Here is a 22,201-nt window from a genome sequence, read left to right on the forward strand (position 1 = left end):
GCCATGCGGAACAGTACAAGAAAGTCACATAACAAAAAATGTATTTGAGATTCACTGAAGTGAGGTGGTCTCCCAGTATAATAGGCACAGTGCCATCAGGGCTGGTGCAAGGATTTTTGCCATTCTAGGCAAAAGCTAATTTTGTCGCCCCCTTGACTTTGCCCATTGACCTCAGATCAGCCCACAGACCCCCCATCAGACCTCTGATCAGCCCAAAGACCCCCACTCAGCCCCCTTCAGACCTCAGATCAGCCCACTCTGACCCCCAATCAGCCCACTCAGCTCCCATCAGCCCTCAGATCAGCCCACAGACCCCCCATCAGATCTTAGATCAGCCCACAGACCCCCATCTGACCTCAGATGAGCCCACTCAGACCCCCAATCAGCCCATTCAGCTTCCATCAGACCTCAGATCAGCCTGCAGACCCCCCATCAGACCTCAGATCAGCCTGCAGACCCCCCATCAGACCTCAGATCAGCCTAAAGACCCCCACTCAGAGCCCCCATCAGACCTCAGATCAGCCCACAGACCCCCCATCAGACCTCTGATCAGCCCAAAGACCCCCACTCAGCCCCCTTCAGACCTCAGATCAGCCAAAGACCCCCCCCACTCAGCCCCCAATGCCCCCCATCAAAACTTAAATCATCGCGGCAGGCAGAACTAACTACATACTACAATACTTACCTAGAACGCTGCGGCTCCTCTTCCTCGCACTCCCGTCTTCCCACCGGCGCTGCACTGTCACCTGACAGCGTGCAGCTGTCACGGCCATGGTCATGGTCGTGACTCTTGAACCACATGCTGTTGTCTGCGGTTTGTATGTAGGTGTTCAACCACAGGTGAGGGCCGCTAGTCTGCTGCCTCACTTGTGGTTGCCGCGGGCAACAAGTTATCTTGTACTGTTGCAGCATAGCAGCCTGAGCTGTTGCTAGGCAGCTTGCTGTAAGTGCATGCGGTTGCACCTGGCTTGTGTGTGTCTGTATGCACTTTGTATGTCTGGTGTGCACGAGGTCTTATGTTAGGTGTGCACTGTGACATTTCCCTTCACTGTGGCTGTCCGTGGCAACGTTTGGTTTTATGTACATGTGGTAGCAGTGTCTCGGCCTTCTAGCTGACTCCCAGGACATGGTTTCCACCCATGTCGTTGCCTGCGGTAACAGCTGCAGTGTGTTGTGCTTTTGGACACTTCCCCTTTAAGTGGTTTCACTTCCCTGGTTAGTCTTGGAAGGGTTAATTCCTCTCCTTGTGTGTCTGTGTGGCCACTTTGGGCTATAAAGCCTCTTTGGATATCAGTAGCTGAGGGGTTCTTCAGCCATGCTTTGCTGGAGACACCCTCCTGGTTATTCCATCTGCCAGTGGGGGCCACCCTTGTGGTCATAAACTATTGTGATTCTTAAGTTTAGTTTGTGTGATGTCCACTTGATGTTTTCCTTGTTATGTTATGCACCTAAGGATCTGGGTTCCTGTGTGTTTGTGTGTGTGCTGTGTCCACTGGTGTTTGGGTGTGGACACTTGCTGTATTGCACGGGATCCAGTCTGTGTGTCTGTGGCAGGTAGGTGTGGAAGTGCTTTTCATCCTGCCATATCCATAGGCCGTTTATGTCCTCTTCCCTTTGCAGCTTGGCTAGTGAGACTCCTGTTCTTCCGTGCCTAGGAAGAACAGGTCGTCTTACCCTGCTCCTTGTTCCAGGGCAATCCTGAGGGCTAGCAGGGACCCCAAGGCATACGGTGTATGAGTCCTCCCACCTTCAGGGTTGACTCATATGATTATGAGTCAGGGTCAGCTTAGGGACGTGATAGGAGGTGACCTGCTCCCTAATACTGTCGTCCTGGCCAAGCAGCGCATGCCATCTTCTGGCATCACACGGCTGAGGGTTTTCCCCATCCTCAGCCATGACAGTATGACCACAAAGGCTACTCACATGGCTTCCCTCGAAAGAGGGTGAAGCATGTACCGCCATCTGCGGATGGGGTGCATGCGGGTTCTCCGGAGGGAGAGAGTTGTGGGGGTTTCGCAGCTGACGGCGCGGTGATCTGGCTTTTCCCCGCCATTCCTTCACCGTGTTCGCTTTTTGGCGTCCCGATTTTTATTGCACGTGTGTTTTTTGGTGTGCGGTGGCACACCTTTGAAAGAGGGTGCAGCATGCAGTGCCATCTGCTTGTGGCCTGCATGCGCATTCTCCGGAGGGAGAGCGTCTTGGGGGATCACCGTTAACGGCGCGGTTGGTGGCTTATTCCCCGCCACCTTACCTTCCGTTTCTGTGTTGGTGATCCCTTGTCCCTCTCCATGTTCCTATCTCTGGTCGTCTGCTGGCAGCATTCCGTTAGTGGTCCGGCTGCGTGCTGGTTAGGAGTGTCTGCTGGCAGCGACTGGAGTGGGGACGTGAGTGGAGAGTCCCCTCGTCCACGTCTCAGTGGTTCTCTCCCCTGTGTCGGGGTGGCTGGCTGCAGGCCTCGTTGGACTGGCTTAGTGTGTGCTGGGAGAGGATGCATGCTGGCAGCGACTTTGTGGGAACCATTTTCTGGGGGTGGATGTCCCTTTCTCCTATCCCCTTGTGTGAGTCCCTCACTAGTTTTTTTTGGTGGGGGGGGCTTTGAGGGGTGGGAGTGTCACGGCCATGGTCATGGTCGTGACTCTTGAACCGCATGCTGTTGTCTGCGGTTTGTATGCAGGTGTTCAACCACAGGTGAGGGCCGCTAGTCTGCTGCCTCACTTGTGGTTGCCGCGGGCAACAAGTTATGTTGTACTGTTGCAGCATAGCAGCCTGAGCTGTTGCTAGGCAGCTTGCTGTAAGTGCATGCGGTTGCACTTGGCTTGTGTGTGTCTGTATGCACTTTGTATGTCTGGTGTGCACGAGGTCTTATGTTAGGTGTGCACTGTGACATTTCCCTTCACTGTGGCTGTCCGTGTCAACGTTTGGTTTTATGTACATGTGGTGGCAGTGTCTCGGCCTTCTAGCTGACTCCCAGGACATGGTTGCCACCCATGTCGTTGCCTGCGGTAACAGCTGCAGTGTGTGGTGCTTTTGGACACTTCCCCTTTAAGTGGTTTCACTTCCCTGGTTAGTCTTGGAAGGGTTAATTCCTCTCCTTGTGTGTCTGTGTGGCCACTTTGGGCTATAAAGCCTCTTTGGATATCAGTAGCTGAGGGGTTCTTCAGCCATGCTTTGCTGGAGACACCCTCCTGGTTATTCCATCTGCCAGTGGGGGCCACCCTTGTGGTCATAAACTATTGTGATTCTTAAGTTTAGTTTGTGTGATGTCCACTTGATGTTTTCCTTGTTATGTTATGCACCTATGGATCTGGGTTCCTGTGTGTTTGTGTGTGTGCTGTGTCCACTGGTGTTTGGGTGTGGACACTTGCTGTATTGCACGGGATCCAGTCTGTGTGTCTGTGGCAGGTAGGTGTGGAAGTGCTTTTCATCCTCCTGCCATATCCATAGGCCGTTTATGTCCTCTTCCCTTTGCAGCTTGGCTAGTGAGACTCCTGTTCCTCCGTGCCTAGGAAGAACAGGTTGTCTTATCCTGCTCCTTGTTCCAGGGCAATCCTGAGGGCTAGCAGGGACCCCAAGGCATCCGGTGAATGAGTCCTCCCACCTTCAGGGTTGACTCATATGATTAGGAGTCAGGGTCAGCTTAGGGACGTGATAGGAGGTGACCTGCTCCCTAATACTGTCGTCCTGGCCAAGCAGCGCATAACATCTTCTGGCATCGCACGGCTGAGGGTTTTCCCCATCCTCAGCCGTGACAGCAGCATCAGGTCATAGTGCGCGCACTACGTCATGCCGCTGTACGCGCTCAGGGGGATAGTGCAGTGCCGGGGCCGCCGCCACCAGGGAGCTGGGACAGTGTAAGTTTAAAGGGGAGGGGCTGGCTGCGCAGGCATGCGTGTTGGGTCCAGATCGGGTTCACCCCATCAGACATGTCACCCGGTGCGGCCAGCACCTGCCGCACCCCCCTTGCAACGCCATTGCTAGTAGCAGCCTACTACTGTGACTTCTATTGCGGCCAGACTCCAGTGCGCCGGCGATTGACAGGAAACGCTTTATACTGCTGTTTCTCTCTCTTCCATATGCCTCCATGATTAGATATTTGCTACTGCTGAAAATCTTGGGGAACTGTAAAAGTGGCCATAGTGGCCACTGCGTCTCATACAGATAATATATGGAGCTGTCAAAAACTTTCAACTTTACCCAAAGCCTACATTACAGAAGATAAACTTTTGATCAGGACTGTATAAGACCACTTGAAAAATGGCAAAAAATCTTATTTTACATTGTTGGATCTTAACAAGATTCCAACTAGAGCTTCAACATGCAACAAGAAGAAATGGGAGGGAGACAGAACATTTTTTGAGCATTCAGTTAATTGAAAATAACGATTAAACTGAAACAGGCTGTTTTTCAGCTGATCAAAAGTTTAGGACCACATGCCTTTAAAGGGAGTCTGTCACCAACCTGACCGGTTTTAAACCGATCACATAGTTCAGTGGGACACAAAGACATGACACAGATGTTACCTTTGTTTCATTTTTCAGATCATCCAAATCGCCCAGAAAGTCGTTTTTGTGATATGCTAATGAGCCGTTGCATCATATATCCCTATAGGCCATTCGCGCATTGCTGCCGGGCCCGGGCATGCGCAGTGTTCTGCCCACAGTGGGAAGAGACACAGAGATATGCAGTGCGCATGCGCCAGTTACTGGCGTAAAATCGGCGCATGCGCACTGCATATCTCTGTGCCTCTGCGATGCTCAAATGGTCTATAGGGAAATATGATGTCACAGGGCTGGCCTGAGCTTACTGAGGGGCGGAGTTAGGCGCGAGTGAGGCGGGGGAACTTAGGCACTTTCAGCAAACTCTCCCCCCCTGGGCACTTGCAACGACTCATTAGCAAATCTTAAAAACAACTTTTTGGGTGATTTGAATGATCTGAAAAACAAAACAAAGGTAACATCTGTGTCATGTCTTTGTGTCCCACTGAACTATGTGATCGGTTTAAAACCTGTCAGGTTGGTGACAGACTCCCTTTAAAAGGCCAAATCTGTGCAGAGATGTGGATTCATTGTGATGGAAAAGGCAAAAAAAACTCTCCCTTTTTGAACATGGTCGGGTTGTTGAGCTGCATAAGCAGGGTCTCTCACAGCGCGCCATCGCTGCTGAGGTGGGACACAGTAAGACAGTAATTTGGAATTTCTTAAATGATCCTGAGGGTTATGGAACAAAAAAGTCAAGTGGAAGTCCCCCAAAAATTTCATCAGCCCTGAGCCGGAGGATCCAATTGGCTGTCCGTCAAGACACTGGACGATCCTCGACCCAAATTAAGGCCCTTACTGGTGCTGACTGCAGCCCCATAACCAAAGGGCTTCAAAAACAAAAAACGTCTTCAAAGACCTCATCTCCTTGAACGCCACAGAACTGCTCGTTTGGACATTGCAAGAGAGCACCAAACATGGGACATTCAAAGGTGGAAGAAAGTTTTATTCTCTGCTGAGAAAAAATGTAACCTTGATGGTCCTGATGGTTTCCAACATTACTGGCATGACAAGCAGATCCCACCTGAGATGTTTTCTACGCGCCACAGTGGAGGATGCGCCATAATGGTCTGGGGTGCTTTTTCCTTCAGTGGAACAATGGAGCTTCTGGAAGTGCAGGGGCGTCAAACGGCCGCTGGCTATGTCCAGATGTTGCAGAGAGCATTCCTCATGACTGAGGGCCCTCGTCTGTGTGGTAACGACTGGGTTTTTCAACAGGACAACGCTACAGTACACAATGCCCGCAGGACAAGGGACTTCTTCCAGGAGAATAACATCACTCTTTTGGCCCATCCTGCGTGTTCCCCTGAGCAAAATTCAATTGAGAACCTTTGGGGATGGATGGCAAGGAAAGTTTACAAAAATGGACAACAGTTCCAGACAGTAGATGGCCTTCGTGCGGCCGTCTTCACCAGTTGGAGAAATGTTACCACTCACCTCATGGAAACGCTTGCACAAAGCATGCCGAAATGAATTTTTGAAGTGATAAACAATAACGGCGGAGCTACTCATTACTGAGTTTATGTTTGGAAGTTGGATTTCTGTTTTGAAGGGGTTTCGTTTTTTGGGGAGGTGTGGTCCTAAACTTTTGATCAGCTGAAAAACAGCCTGTTTCAGTTTATTCGTTGTTTTCATTAAATTGAATGCTCAAAAAATGTTTTGTCTCCCTCCCATTTCTTCTTGTTGCATGTTGAAGCTCTACTTGGAACCTTGTTAAGATCCAGCCATGCTAAATATGAATTTTAGCCATTTTAAAAGTGGTCTTAAACTTTTGGTCAGGACTAGGGATGAGCGAACTCGAACTGTATAGTTCGGGTTCGTACCGAATTTTGGGGTGTCCGTGACACGGACCCGAACCCGGACATTTTCGTAAAAGTCCGGGTTCGGGTTCGGTGTTCGTCGCTTTCTTGGCGCTTTTGTGACGCTTTCTTGGCGCTTTTTGAAAGGCTGCAAAGCAGCCAATCAACAAGCGTCATACTACTTGCCCCAAGAGGCCATCACAGCAATGCCTACTATTGGCATGGCTGTGATTGGCCAGAGCACCATGTGACCCAGCCTCTATTTAAGCTGGAGTCACATAGCGCCGCCCGTCACTCTGCTCTGATTAGCGTAGGGAGAGGTTGCGGCTGCGACAGTAGGGCGAGATTAGGCAGATTAACTCCTCCAAAGGACTTGATTAACTGATCGATCTGCAGCTGTGGATCATTGAGCTGCTGATCCTCAATTGCTCACTGTTTTTAGGCTGCACAGACCGTTTGTCAGTCTCATTTTTCTGGGGTGATCGGCGGCCATTTTGTGTCTTGTGGTGCGCCAGCACAAGCTGCGACCAAGTGCATTTAACCCTCAATGGTGTGGTTGTTTTTTGGCTAAAGCCTACATCAGGGTGAAGCTGTCACACCAAGTGCATTTAACCAGCAATAGTCTGTTTATTTTTTGGCCATATCCCAGTCTAATTCTGTCACTAAATCCATACCGGTCACCCAGCGCCTAAATACTAGGCCTCAAATTTATATCCAGCTAAATCTGTCCCTAGTGCTGTAGCTGGGCGAGTTATTTAGTGTCCGTTCAAGCACATTTCTTGTTCTGGGTTGAAATACAATTCCCAATTTAGCAATTTCATAATTTAGTGGTTCCTGCTATATCAGAGCTATTTGAAATCTATCCCAAAAAGGGTATATAATATTGAAGGTGCACATTGGGTCATTCAGAATAACTTCACACACACCCGCTACTGTGTATTTCCAAGTCTAATTCTGTCACTAAACCCATACCTGTCACCCAGCGCCTAAATACTAGGCCTCAAATTTAAATCCCTCTAAATCTCTCGTTACCGCTGTACTGTTGTTGCTGGGCAAGATATTTAGTGTCCGTCAAAGCACATTTTTTGTTCTGGGTTGAAGTACAATTCCCAATTTAGCAATTTCATAATTTAGTGGTTTCTGCTATATCAGAGCTATTTGAAATCTATCCCTAAAAGGGTATATAATATTGAAGGTGCACATAGGGTCATTCAGAATAACTTCACACACACGCTTCTGTGCATTTCCAAGTCTAATTCTGTCACTAAATCCATACCGGTGACCCAGCGCCTAAATACTAGGCCTCAAATTTATATCCCGCTGAATTTGAATACAATACATTGGGCCAAATAATATATTTGTTGTTGTGGTGAACCATAACAATGAGAAAAACATCTAGTAAGGGACGCGGACGTGGACATGGTCGTGGTGGTGTTAGTGGACCCTCTGGTGCTGGGAGAGGACGTGGCCGTTCTGCCACATCCACACGTCCTAGTGTACCAACTACCTCAGGTCCCAGTAGCCGCCAGAATTTACAGCGATATATGGTGGGGCCCAATGCCGTTCTAAGGATGGTAAGGCCTGAGCAGGTACAGGCATTAGTCAATTGGGTGGCCGACAGTGGATCCAGCACGTTCACATTATCTCCCACCCAGTCTTCTGCAGAAAGCGCACAGATGGCGCCTGAAAACCAACCCCATCAGTCTGTCACATCACCCCCATGCATACCAGGGAAACTGTCTCAGCCTCAAGTTATGCAGCAGTCTCTTATGCTGTTTGAAGACTCCGCTGGCAGGGTTTCCCAAGGGCATCCACCTAGCCCTTCCCCAGCGGTGAAAGACATAGAATGCACTGACGCACAACCACTTATGTTTCCTGATGATGAGGACATGGGAATACCACCTCAGCATGTCTCTGATGATGACGAAACACAGGTGCCAACTGCTGCGTCTTTCTGCAGTGTGCAGACTGAACAGGAGGTCAGGGATCAAGACTGGGTGGAAGACGATGCAGGGGACGATGAGGTCCTAGACCCCACATGGAATGAAGGTCGTGCCACTGACTTTCACAGTTCGGAGGAAGAGGCAGTGGTGAGACCGAGCCAACAGCGTAGCAAAAGAGGGAGCAGTGGGCAAAAGCAGAACACCCGCCGCCAAGAGACTCCGCCTGCTACTGACCGCCGCCATCTGGGACCGAGCACCCCAAAGGCAGCTTCAAGGAGTTCCCTGGCATGGCACTTCTTCAAACAATGTGCTGACGACAAGACCCGAGTGGTTTGCACGCTGTGCCATCAGAGCCTGAAGCGAGGCATTAACGTTCTGAACCTGAGCACAACCTGCATGACCAGGCACCTGCATGCAAAGCATGAACTGCAGTGGAGTAAACACCTTAAAACCAAGGAAGTCACTCAGGCTCCCCCTGCTACCTCTTCTGCTGCTGCCGCCTCGGCCTATTCTGCTGCTGCCGCCTCGGCCTCTTCCTCCGCCTCTGGAGGAACGTTGGCACCTGCCGCCCAGCAAACAGGGGATGTACCACCAACACCACCACCACCACCTCCGTCACCAAGCGTCTCAACCATGTCACACGCCAGCGTTCAGCTCTCCATCTCACAAACATTTGATAGAAAGCGTAAATTCCCACCTAGCCACCCTCGATCCCTGGCCCTGAATGCCAGCATTTCTAAACTACTGGCCTATGAAATGCTGTCATTTAGGCTGGTGGACACAGACAGCTTCAAACAGCTCATGTCGCTTGCTGTCCCACAGTATGTTGTTCCCAGCCGGCACTACTTCTCCAAGAGAGCCGTGCCTTCCCTGCACAACCAAGTATCCGATAAAATCAAGTGTGCACTGCGCAACGCCATCTGTAGCAAGGTCCACCTAACCACAGATACGTGGACCAGTAAGCACGGCCAGGGACGCTATATCTCCCTAACTGCACACTGGGTAAATGTAGTGGCAGCTGGGCCCCAGGCGGAGAGCTGTTTGGCGCACGTCCTGCCGCCGCCAAGGATCGCAGGGCAACATTCTTTGCCTCCTGTTGCCACCTCCTCCTTCTCGGCTTCCTCCTCCTCTTCTTCCACCTGCTCATCCAGTCAGCCACACACCTTCACCACCAACTTCAGCACAGCCCGGGGTAAACGTCAGCAGGCCATTCTGAAACTCATATGTTTGGGGGACAGGCCCCACACCGCACAGGAGTTGTGGCGGGGTATTGAACAACAGACCGACGAGTGGTTGCTGCCGGTGAGTCTCAAGCCCGGCCTGGTGGTGTGTGATAATGGGCGAAATCTCGTTGCAGCTCTGGGACTAGCCAATTTGACGCACATCCCTTGCTTGGCGCATGTGCTGAATTTGGTGGTGCAGAAGTTCATTCACAACTACCCCGACATGTCAGAGCTGCTGCATAAAGTGCGGGCCGTCTGTTCGCGCTTCCGGCGTTCACATCCTGCCGCTGCTCGCCTGTCTGCGCTACAGCGTAACTTCGGCCTTCCCGCTCACCGCCTCATATGCGACGTGCCCACCAGGTGGAACTCCACCTTGCACATGCTGGACAGACTGTGCGAGCAGCAGCAGGCCATAGTGGAGTTTCAGCTGCAGCACGCACGGGTCAGTCGCACTACAGAACAGCACCACTTCACCACCAATGACTGGGCCTCCATGCGAGACCTGTGTGCCCTGTTGCGCTGTTTCGAGTACTCCACCAACATGGCCAGTGGCGATGACACCGTTATTAGCGTTACAATACCACTTCTATGTCTCCTTGAGAAAACACTTAGGGCGATGATGGAACAGGAGGTGGCCCAGGAGGAGGAGGAGGAGGATGAGGAAGAGGGGTCATTTTTAGCACTTTCAGGCCAGTCTCTTCGAAGTGACTCAGAGGGAGGTTTTTTGCAACAGCAGAGGCCAGGTACAAATGTGGCCAGCCAGGGCCCACTACTGGAGGACGAGGAGGACGAGGATGAGGAGGAGGTGGAGGAGGATGAGGATGAAGCATGGTCACAGCGGGGTGGCACCCAACGCAGCTCGGGTCCATCACTGGTGCGTGGCTGGGGGGAAAGGCAGGACGATGACGATACGCCTCCCACAGAGGACAGCTTGTCCTTACCCCTGGGCAGCCTGGCACACATGAGCGACTACATGCTGCAGTGCCTGCGCAACGACAGCAGAGTTGCCCACATTTTAACCTGTGCGGACTACTGGGTTGCCACCCTGCTGGATCCACGCTACAAAGACAATGTGCCCACCTTACTTCCTGCACTGGAGCGTGATAGGAAGATGCGCGAGTACAAGCGCACGTTGGTAGACGCGCTACTGAGAGCATTCCCAAATGTCACAGGGGAACAAGTGGAAGCCCAAGGCCAAGGCAGAGGAGGAGCAAGAGGTCGCCAAGGCAGCTGTGTCACGGCCAGCTCCTCTGAGGGCAGGGTTAGCATGGCAGAGATGTGGAAAACTTTTGTCAACACGCCACAGCTAACTGCACCACCACCTGATACGCAACGTGTTAGCAGGAGGCAACATTTCACTAACATGGTGGAACAGTACGTGTGCACACCCCTCCACGTACTGACTGATGGTTCGGCCCCATTCAACTTCTGGGTCTCTAAATTGTCCACGTGGCCAGAGCTAGCCTTTTATGCCTTGGAGGTGCTGGCCTGCCCGGCAGCCAGCGTTTTGTCTGAACGTGTATTCAGCACGGCAGGGGGCGTCATTACAGACAAACGCAGCCGCCTGTCTACAGCCAATGTGGACAAGCTGACGTTCATAAAAATGAACCAGGCATGGATCCCACAGGACCTGTCCGTCCCTTGTCCAGATTAGACATTAACTACCTCCCCATAACCATATATTATTGGACTCCAGGGCACTTCCTCATTCAATCCTATTTTTATTTTAATTTTACCATTATATTGCGATGCTACCCAAAGTTGAATGAACCTCTCCTCTGCCTGTGTGCTAGGCCTAAATATATGCCAATGGACTGTTGCAGTGGTGGCTGACATGAAGCCTGATTCTCTGCTATGACATGCAGACTAATTCTCTGCTGACATGAAGCCAGATTGTCTGTTACGGGACCTCTCTCCTCTGCCTGGGTGCTGGGCCTAAATTTATGACAATGGACTGTTGCAGTGGTGGCTGACGTGAAGCCTGATTCTCTGCTATGACATGCAGACTGATTCTCTGCTGACATGAAGCCAGATCCTCTGTTACGGGACCTCTCTCCTCTGCCTGGGTGCTGGGCCTAAATTTATGACAATGGACTGTTGCAGTGGTGGCTGACGTGAAGCCTGATTCTCTGCTATGACATGCAGACTGATTCTCTGCTGACATGAAGCCAGATCCTCTTTTACGGGACCTCTCTCCTCTGCCTGGGTGCTGGGCCTAAATTTATGACAATGGACTGTTGCAGTGGTGGCTGACGTGAAGCCTGATTCTCTGCTATGACATGCAGACTGATTCTCTGCTGACATGAAGCCAGATCCTCTTTTACGGGACCTCTCTCCTCTGCCTGGGTGCTGGGCCTAAATTTATGACAATGGACTGTTGCAGTGGTGGCTGACGTGAAGCCTCATTCTCTGCTATGACATGCAGACTGATTCTCTGCTGACATGAAGCCAGATCCTCTGTTACGGGACCTCTCTCCTCTGCCTGGGTGCTGGGCCTGAATATATGCCAATGGACTGTTGCAGTGGTGGGTGACGTGAAGCCTCATTCTCTGCTATGACATGCAGACTAATTCTCTGCTGACATGAAGCCAGATTGTCTGTTACGGGACCTCTCTCCTCTGCCTGTGTGTGTGCTGGGCCTAAATATATGCCAATGGACTGTTGCAGTGGTGGCTGACGTGAAGCCTCATTCTCTGCTATGACATGCAGACTGATTCTCTGCTGACATGAAGCCAGATCCTCTGTTACGGGACCTCTCTCCTCTGCCTGGGTGCTGGGCCTAAATTTATGACAATGGACTGTTGCAGTGGTGGCTGACGTGAAGCCTGATTCTCTGCTATGACATGCAGACTGATTCTCTGCTGTCATGAAGCCAGATTGTCTGTTACGGGACCTTTCTCCTCTACCTGGGTTCTGGGCCTAAATTTATGAAAATTGACTCTTACAGTGGTGGGTGACGTGAAGCCTGATTCTCTGCTATGATATGAAGACTGATTCTCTGCTGACATGAAGCCAGATTGTCTGTTACGGGACCTTTCTCCTCTGCCTGGGTTCTGGGTCTAAATTTATGAAAATTGACTCTTACAGTGGTGGGTGACGTGAAGCCTGATTCTCTGCTATGATATGAAGACTGATTCTCTGCTGACATGAAGCCAGATTGTCTGTTACGGGACCTTTCTCCTCTGCCTGGGTTCTGGGCCTAAATTTATGAAAATTGACTCTTACAGTGGTGGGTGACGTGAAGCCTGATTCTCTGCTATGATATGAAGACTGATTCTCTGCTGACATGAAGCCAGATTGTCTGTTACGGGACCTTTCTCCTCTGCCTGGGTTCTGGGCCTAAATTTATGAAAATTGACTCTTACAGTGGTGGGTGACGTGAAGCCTGATTCTCTGCTATGATATGAAGACTGATTCTCTGCTGACATGAAGCCAGATTGTCTGTTACGGGACCTTTCTCCTCTGCCTGGGTTCTGGGCCTAAATTTATGAAAATTGACTCTTACAGTGGTGGGTGACGTGAAGCCTGATTCTCTGCTATGATATGAAGACTGATTCTCTGCTGACATGAAGCCAGATTGTCTGTTACGGGACCTTTCTCCTCTGCCTGGGTTCTGGGCCTAAATTTATGAAAATTGACTCTTACAGTGGTGGGTGACGTGAAGCCTGATTCTCTGCTATGATATGAAGACTGATTCTCTGCTGACATGAAGCCAGATTGTCTGTTACGGGACCTTTCTCCTCTGCCTGGGTTCTGGGCCTAAATTTATGAAAATTGACTCTTACAGTGGTGGGTGACGTGAAGCCTGATTCTCTGCTATGATATGAAGACTGATTCTCTGCTGACATGAAGCCAGATTCTCTGTTACGGGACCTCTCTCCTCTGCCTGGGTGCTGGGCCTAAATTTATGACAATGGACTGTTGCAGTGGTGGCTGACGTGAAGCCTGATTCTCTGCTATGACATGCAGACTGATTCTCTGCTGACATGAAGCCAGATTCTCTGTTACGGGACCTCTCTCCTCTGCCTGTGTGTGTGCTGGGCCTAAATATATGCCAATGGACTGTTGCAGTGGTGGCTGACGTGAAGCCTCATTCTCTGCTATGACATGCAGACTAATTCTCTGCTGACATGAAGACAGATTCTCTGTTACGGGACCTCTCTCCTCTGCCTGGGTGCCGGGGCCTAAATATCTGAGAATGGACTGTTCCAGTGGTGGGTGACGGGAAGCCAGATTCTCTGCTATGGAACCTCTCTCCAATTGATTTTGGTTAATTTTTATTTATTTAATTTTTATTTTAATTCATTTCCCTATCCACATTTGTTTGCAGGGGATTTACCTACATGTTGCTGCCTTTTGCAGCCCTCTAGCTCTTTCCTGGGCTGTTTTACAGCCTTTTTAGTGCCGAAAAGTTCGGGTCCCCATTGACTTCAATGGGGTTCGGGTTCGGGACGAAGTTTGGATCGGGTTCGGATCCCGAACCCGAACATTTCCGGGATGTTCGGCCGAACTTCTCGAACCCGAACATCCAGGTGTTCGCTCAACTCTAGTCAGGACTGTATATGGGTGAAAGGATGGAATCATATGACGGAATGGAGGCAGCTGGTGAGAGAAGTCACACCCACTTGTCATAGAGATGCAAACATATGCAAAAAGACAGAAAAAAAAGTAGAACAGGTCGGTCCTGTTACTACAAAACCTTATTACTGGCATTGCAAGCGTCAATCAGCATAAAACATTCTTGAGGAACCTTCAAGGAACTTGGCTCTACATTGAAGGACGTACAAGATGAAGACCCTTCTGATTAGCGCTGTGTTGCTGCTCAGCATGGCCCAGCTAGGTAAGGACTTAGGGTACAATGGAGCAATAGACATCTGAAGTAGATGGATGATCCTGACTTTTTCCTTTATGTTAAGAATGTGAAGAAGACTTGAGTTTAAGTCCAATCAGAAAACATCAGCATTAGGTTTCTACGAGGTTTCCCTGTTTTTCTTAAATTTTAGATGTTCTCAATACATATGGAGTATGTTAGACCTTGGGACAGATGAGCAATTTGGCTGCTATGTCACAAAGTCTTGAAGGGGTTCTCCTCCAAAATATATTTTTACAAAAATCTGATTACTATTGGTATTAAGGTATTGAGAAAGCATGATTTGGATACCTCCATGCATCCTTGTCCCTTTTGCACCCAAAGTTAATTAACCTAAAGTGGGAGACCTCGTTACTGACTCCAGCACTATTCACCGTCCACAGCACCTACATCTCCCGCCTTGCACCCCATACACTTATAACACCAATGGCACCCCAACTACCATCAGTCAGGAGCCCCAACATCAGGTTGTGCCCCGAGGGAAGAATGAGTGCACCTTCTTGTCACTGCCCTGGCACTAGGGAGCGTCGGTGTGATAATGATCCCTGTGACTAACAGATGCAGCAAGGGCCACTCCCATCCTCTGCTCTGCTCCCCTGGGGCTTGTGGCACATCTACATAGTAGAGGTGGTCTTCCACCAGACACCTACCACATCGTGGGACAAGAGAAGCCTGGTACTAATTGTATCCACCTCCGTGTCCATTCATGGTAGAACAGGAGGGGAACATGACCCTCTTAGTTCCTCCTTGTTTTCTAATCCAAAGCTTGCAGAAGGATGAAGGACACACTCGGAAGATTATGGACAGAGCCAACTGGAGGTGGGATGATGTCTGCATACTAAAATTTTTTATGATTTTATGTCATTGAAATAATTGGGGCAAACTGTTAGAATGCCTGTCTATGTCTACACTCTCATTAATAGGATTAATGTCTGACCTTTCTGTCCCGTGGTATCTTTGGAGATTTCTCCTCTTGTTATTTGATGTTTTTGAGCTCCGGTTTGTTTAGTAAAGTCAGTGACCGAACTAGTTCTATCCTTCCAGCTTTTACCTGATGTAATTGCTCTTCTCTGCCCAGTAGGAAGATCTGTTGGTCTTGAGAGCATCATGAAAGCCATAAAACCACCAGGGGAACAGCTTCCGCCCTGCCCCTATAATTTTCATCCTCAAGTGGGATTGTCATTTACTGGACACTGTAGGGGTGACAAGCACAGTGTCCCCATAATTATCATTGACAGCCACAGTGCACCCATAATTATCAGTGACAGCCTCCATTAGTGCACCCATAGTTATCAGTGACAGCCTGCATTAGTGCTCCAGTAAGAATAATGCCCCCATTAGTGACCCCAGTAAGAGTAATGCCCCCATTAGTGCCCCCGGTAAGAGTAATGCCCCCATTAGTGACCCCAGTAAGAGTAATGCCCCCATTAGTGACCCCAATAAGAGTAATGCCCCCATCAGTGCCCCCAGTAAGAGAAAAGGCCCCATTATTGTGCCCCAGTAGGAATAACACCCCCCATTAGTGCCCCCTTCTCTGCCTCTGCAAAAAAAAAAAAGAACACACTCAACTCCTCCATTTGCTCGCGCCACGGTGAGCGCTCACTGCTGACTGGATGTGCACAGGACAGGACTTGCACACAGGAAGATAGCGGTAATTGATATTGCCAGTAGAAAAAAATTACCGGCAGGGCACTAAAATACCCGCCTTGCCAGTGAAATACTGGCCAGATGGCAACCCTAAGTGCGGACTTGTCAATGAGACTTGGTATGGATCCAAATCCCCATTCACATCCATGTCTACATCCTGCTTGGCCTAAATGTAAAGACACCATGGATCTGAGGATCTGGATCCACACAAGGTCTCCTGGACCCTGCAGTTAGTTACCTCTCCTCGCTCTCGCACTGTGGAGTCCTCTTCAGTCCTGTGCGTCTCCGCCTGTAATATCCTGAGGCTGCAGGACTGAGGAGTAACAAAAAGAGTCCGGGGTCTGTCGTGAAGCACAGTGTCAGGATAGCATTAGATGCCGAGCACGGTTGTCAGTCCGCATTCACTATAAATGCTGCTCTTGTGGTTTCAGGCTACTCCACTCGCTGCTACACCTGCAGTATGGCTCTCAGTGACTCCCCCTGTAAGCAGGATGTCAACTGCAGCGGAGCAACGCCATTCTGTGGAACAAACAAAAGTAAGTGTCGCCAGTGCCTGATATACAAGAAGCTTCTGCTCCAAAGGTCCTAGCCAGAAGTAATGACCAACTTATTACAGAAGGCTGGATGTGCTGGGATACTGGGTCACAACATGCACTATACTCCAGAGCTGCACTCACTATTCTGCTGGTGCAGTCACTGTGTACATACATTACTTATCCTGTACTGATCCTGAGTTACATCCTGTATTATACTCCAGAGCTGCACTCACTGTTCTGCTGGTGCAGTCACTGTGTACATACATTACTTATCCTGTACTGATCCTGAGTTACATCCTGTATTATACTCCAGAGCTGCACTCCCTATTCTCCTGGTGCAGTCACTGTGTACATACATTACTTATCCTGTACTGATCCTGAGTTACATCCTGTATTATACTCCAGAGCTGCACTCACTATTCTGCTGGTGGAGTCACTGTGTACATACATTACTTATCCTGTACTGATCCTGAGTTACATCCTGTATTATACTCCAGAGCTGCACTCACTATTCTGCTGGTGGAGTCACTGTGTACATACATTACTTATCCTGTACTGATCCTGAGTTACATCCTGTATTATACACCAGAGCTGCACTCACTATTCTGCTGGTGCAGTCACTGCATACATACATTACTTATCCTGTACTGATCCGGAGTTACATCCTGTATTATACTCCAGAGCTGCACTCACTATTCTGCTGGTGGAGTCAGTGTGTACATACATTACATTACTAATCATGTACTTATCCTGAGTTACATCCTGTATTATACTCCAGAGCTACACTCACTATTCTGCTGATGTAGTCACTGTGTACATACATTACTTATCCTGTACTGATCCTGAGTTACATCCTGTATTATACTCCAGAGCTGCACTCACTATTCTGCTGGTGCAGTCACTGTGTACATACATTACTTATCCTGTACTGATCCTGAGTTACATCCTGTATTATACTCCAGAGCTGCACTCCCTATTCTCCTGGTGCAGTCACTGTGTACATACATTACTTATCCTGTACTGATCCTGAGTTACATCCTATATTATACTCCAGAGCTGCACTCACTATTCTGCTGGTGTAGTCACTGTGTACATACATTACTTATCCTGTACTGATCCTGAGTTACATCCTGTATTATACTCCAGAGCTGCACTCACTATTCTGCTGGTGGAGTCACTGTGTACATACATTACTTATCCTGTACTGATCCGGAGTTACATCCTGTATTATACTCCAGAGCTGCACTCACTATTCTGCTGGTGCAGTCACTGTGTACATACATTACTTATCCTGTACTGATCCTGAGTTACATCCTGTATTATACTCCAGAGCTGCACTCACTATTCTGCTGGTGCAGTCACTGTGTACATACATTACTTATCCTGTACTGATCCGGAGTTACATCCTGTATTATACTCCAGAGCTGCACTCACTATTCTGCTGGTGCAGTCACTGTGTACATACATTACTTATCCTGTACTGATCCTGAGTTACATTCTGTATTATACTCCAGAGCTGCACTCACTATTCTGCTGGTGTAGTGACTGTGTACATACATTACTTATCCTGTACTGATCCTGAGTTACATCCTGTATTATACTCCAGAGCTGCACTCACTATTCTGCTGGTGGAGTCACTGTGTACATCCATTACTTATTCTGTACTGATCCTGAGTTACATCCTGTATTATACTCCAGAGCTGCACTCACTATTCTGCTGGTGGAGTCACTGTGTACATACATTACTTATCCTGTACTGATCCGGAGTTACATCCTGTATTATAATCCAGAGCTGCACTCACTATTCTGCTGGGGCAGTCACTGTGTACATACATTACTTATCCTGTACTGATCCTGAGTTACATCCTGTATTATCCTCCAGAGCTGCACTCACTATTCTGCTGGTGCAGTCACTGTGTACATACATTACTTATCCTGTACTGATCCGGAGTTACATCCTGTATTATACTCCAGAGCTGCACTCACTATTCTGCTGGTGGAGTCACTGTGTACATACATTACTTATCCTGTACTGATCCTGAGTTACATCCTGTATTATACTCCAGAGCTGCACTCACTATTCTGCTGGTGCAGTCACTGTGTACATACATTACTTATCCTGTACTGATCCTGAGTTACATTCTGTATTATACTCCAGAGCTGCACTCACTATTCTGCTGGTGTAGTGACTGTGTACATACATTACTTATTCTGTACTGATCCTGAGTTACATCCTGTATTATACTCCAGAGCTGCACTCACTATTCTGCTGGTGCAGTCACTGTGTACATACATTACTTATCCTGTACTGATCCTGAGTTACATTCTGTATTATACTCCAGAGCTGCACTCACTATTCTGCTGGTGGAGTCACTGTGTACATCCATTACTTATCCTGTACTGATCCTGAGTTACATCCTGTATTATATTCCAGAGCTGCACTCACTATTCTGCTGGTGCAGTCACTGTGTACATACATTACTTATCCTGTACTGATCCGGAGTTACATCCTGTATTATAATCCAGAGCTGCACTCACTATTCTGCTGGTGCAGACACTGTGTACATACATTACTTATCCTGTACTGATCCTGAGTTACATCCTGTATTATCCTCCAGAGCTGCACTCACTATTCTGCTGCTGCAGTCACTGTGTACATACATTACTTATCCTGTACTGATCCTGAGTTACATCCTGTATTATACTCCAGAGCTGCACTCACTATTCTGCTAGTAGAGTCACTGTGTACATACATTACTTATCCTGTACTGATCCGGAGTTACATCCTGTATTATACTCCAGAGCTGCACTCACTATTCTGCTGGTGGAGTCACTGTGTACATACATTACTTATCCTGTACTGATCCTGGGTTACATCCTGTATTATACTCCAGAGCTGCACTCACTATTCTGCTGGTGCAGTCACTGTGTACATACATTACTTATCCTGTACTGATCCTGAGTTACATTCTGTATTATACTCCAGAGCTGCACTCACTATTCTGCTAGTGTAGTGACTGTGTACATACATTACTTATTCTGTACTGATCCTGAGTTACATCCTGTATTATACTCCAGAGCTGCACTCACTATTCTGCTGGTGCAGTCACTGTGTACATACATTACTTATCCTGTACTGATCCTGAATTTCATTCTGTATTATACTCCAGAGCTGCACTCACTATTCTGCTGGTGTAGTGACTGTGTACATACATTACTTATCCTGTACTGATCCTGAGTTACATCCTGTATTATACTCCAGAGCTGCACTCACTATTCTGCTGGTGCAGTCACTGTGTACATACATTACTTATCCTGTACTGATCCTGAGTTTCATTCTGTATTATACTCCAGAGCTGCACTCACTATTCTGCTAGTGGAGTCACTGTGTACATACATTACTTATCCTGTACTGATCCGGAGTTACATCCTGTATTATACTCCAGAGCTGCACTCACTATTCTGCTGGTGGAGTCACTGTGTACATACATTACTTATCCTGTACTGATCCTGAGTTTCATTCTGTATTATACTCCAGAGCTGCACTCACTATTCTGCTAGTGGAGTCACTGTGTACATACATTACTTATCCTGTACTGATCCGGAGTTACATCCTGTATTATACTCCAGAGCTGCACTCACTATTCTGCTGGTGGAGTCACTGTGTACATACATTACTTATCCTGTACTGATCCTGAGTTACATCCTGTATTATACTCCAGAGCTGCACTCACTATTCTGCTGGTGTAGTGACTGTGTACATACATTACTTATCCTGTACTGACCCTGAGTTACATCCTGTATTATACTCCAGAGCTGCACTCACTATTCTGCTGGTGGAGTCACTGTGTACATACATTACTTATCCTGTACTGATCCTGAGTTACATCCTGTATTATACTCCAGAGCTGCACTCACTATTCTGCTGGTGCAGTCACTGTGTACATACATTACTTATCCTGTACTGACCCTGAGTTACATCCTGTATTATACTCCAGAGCTGCACTCACTATTCTGCTGGTGGAGTCACTGTGTACATACATTACTTATCCTGTACTGATCCTGAGTTACATCCTGTATTATACTCCAGAGCTGCACTCACTATTCTGCTGGTGGAGTCACTGTGTACATACATTACTTATCCTGTACTGATCCTGAGTTACATCCTGTATTATACTCCAGAGCTGCACTCACTATTCTGCTGGTGGAGTGACTGTGTACATACATTATGCTTCTCTCCATGTTGTATTGTTCAGTTTTTATACAGTTTTTTCTTGTCCGCTGTTTACATCTCCCGTTGTATTTGTCCCTTGCAGTCAATGGCGTCGTTATGACGTATATCAGCAAGTTCTGCTCCGCCGCCTGCATTACAGCGTCCGGTAATTTCACCGTAGTGTCAGTCACAGAAAGCTGCTGCAAGTCAGACCTGTGCAACAACGAGACGATCGGAGATGTCAACAGCATAATCCTTTGGAGCGGCAGCAGCGGTCTGACAGGCGGCGCCTTCCTGCTGGTCGCCATCAGCGGTCTCCTGAGCGCCATTTTTGCCATGTAAATGTAACAATGGGGATGAACAGATCCGGGGACAATGTTTCCTAACAGAATATATGAGAATTCATCTGTACAGGAGGAGGCGAGGCATGGGGCACAGTGTACCTCCTACCATCCTTCTACTGTATAGAGGCGGATTCTCCTTAATAACTGCTGTCTCCTGCGCAAAATATACATCGTGTAAAATAAATACATCCGTCACTTTAATAAGACTGGGACCTCACATTATTGCTCTGTTCCGACTGCTTAAATAGCAATTCCCCAGGTCACTTCCCATTTTATATATGTATCCTGTATGCCTAGGATATGGCATCATAGTGGAGGTCTGATGTTCCCTGCACAGCGCCCTCCCCGGCCACCTGCTGTGCATGGAACTGCAACTGACCCCCATCCAGCTGCAGTTCCCTGCTCTGCCAGGTGGCCCGGAGTGGTGCTGTGCAGGGGGGGAGGGATGCAGAACTAATCCCTAGCGAACAGGTTCTTCCACCATAGAACTGAATACATTTGTAGATGATTTGCTTTATCTTCCTTGTACCGATCTTCAGTTACGTTATTCCTCCAGTCACATCCAGAGCTGCATTCACAATTCTGCTGCTTACCAGAATTTTACCATTAAATTCAGGGAGTGCAGGTTCCACATGCATGCTGGGTCCACTCTGCTTGTTACCATTGTTGGTGCCATAACGGCCTCTATTAAATCCAGGGGTGCAGGAACCAACATGCAAGCTGAGCCCAACTCTATACTTCTCCTGGTGCCAAATGGGTAATGAGAGCAGCTACAGCTTTATACTTACTGTAATTAAAATCCGCCTATGGGGCAGACAGGCCGGTCAGGGGTGCAAGACCAAATAGAGTCAGCCACACCTCCAGCTCCAATACAACTACAAAAAAGGGGGTCAGTCAGCACATCCCAATGTGCAGGTGCGCGCTGCCATGGCTAGAAACATACAGGAAAAAAGAACAATGCGGCAGCACCCTGCAGACACAAATAAAGTACAATAATGCCATAATTATAGAAAACATGACCAGCCTGTCTGCCCCATAGGTACAGATGTCGCGAATATAAAATTTTCTTCAATAGGCAGGCAAATTTTAAA

The 22,201-nt window shown here is 48.4% G+C and overlaps 1 protein-coding gene across 1 annotated transcript; it reads left to right on the forward strand.

Annotated features, from left to right (window-relative positions):
* The first annotated feature begins 1,511 nt into the window (after positions 1-1,511).
* On the forward strand, positions 1,512-21,192 carry LOC122937896 (prostate stem cell antigen-like). Its single transcript, XM_044293074.1, has 3 exons — positions 1,512-1,554; positions 16,449-16,553; positions 20,870-21,192. Exons 2-3 carry the CDS (start codon positions 16,478-16,480, stop codon positions 21,106-21,108), a joined length of 315 nt encoding a protein of 104 aa, XP_044149009.1. The 5' UTR covers positions 1,512-1,554; positions 16,449-16,477; the 3' UTR covers positions 21,109-21,192.
* Positions 21,193-22,201: the final 1,009 nt, after the last annotated feature.

This window comes from Bufo gargarizans, chromosome 5, assembly GCF_014858855.1.
Source record: "Bufo gargarizans isolate SCDJY-AF-19 chromosome 5, ASM1485885v1, whole genome shotgun sequence".
Classification (NCBI taxonomy): Eukaryota; Metazoa; Chordata; class Amphibia; order Anura; family Bufonidae; genus Bufo; species Bufo gargarizans.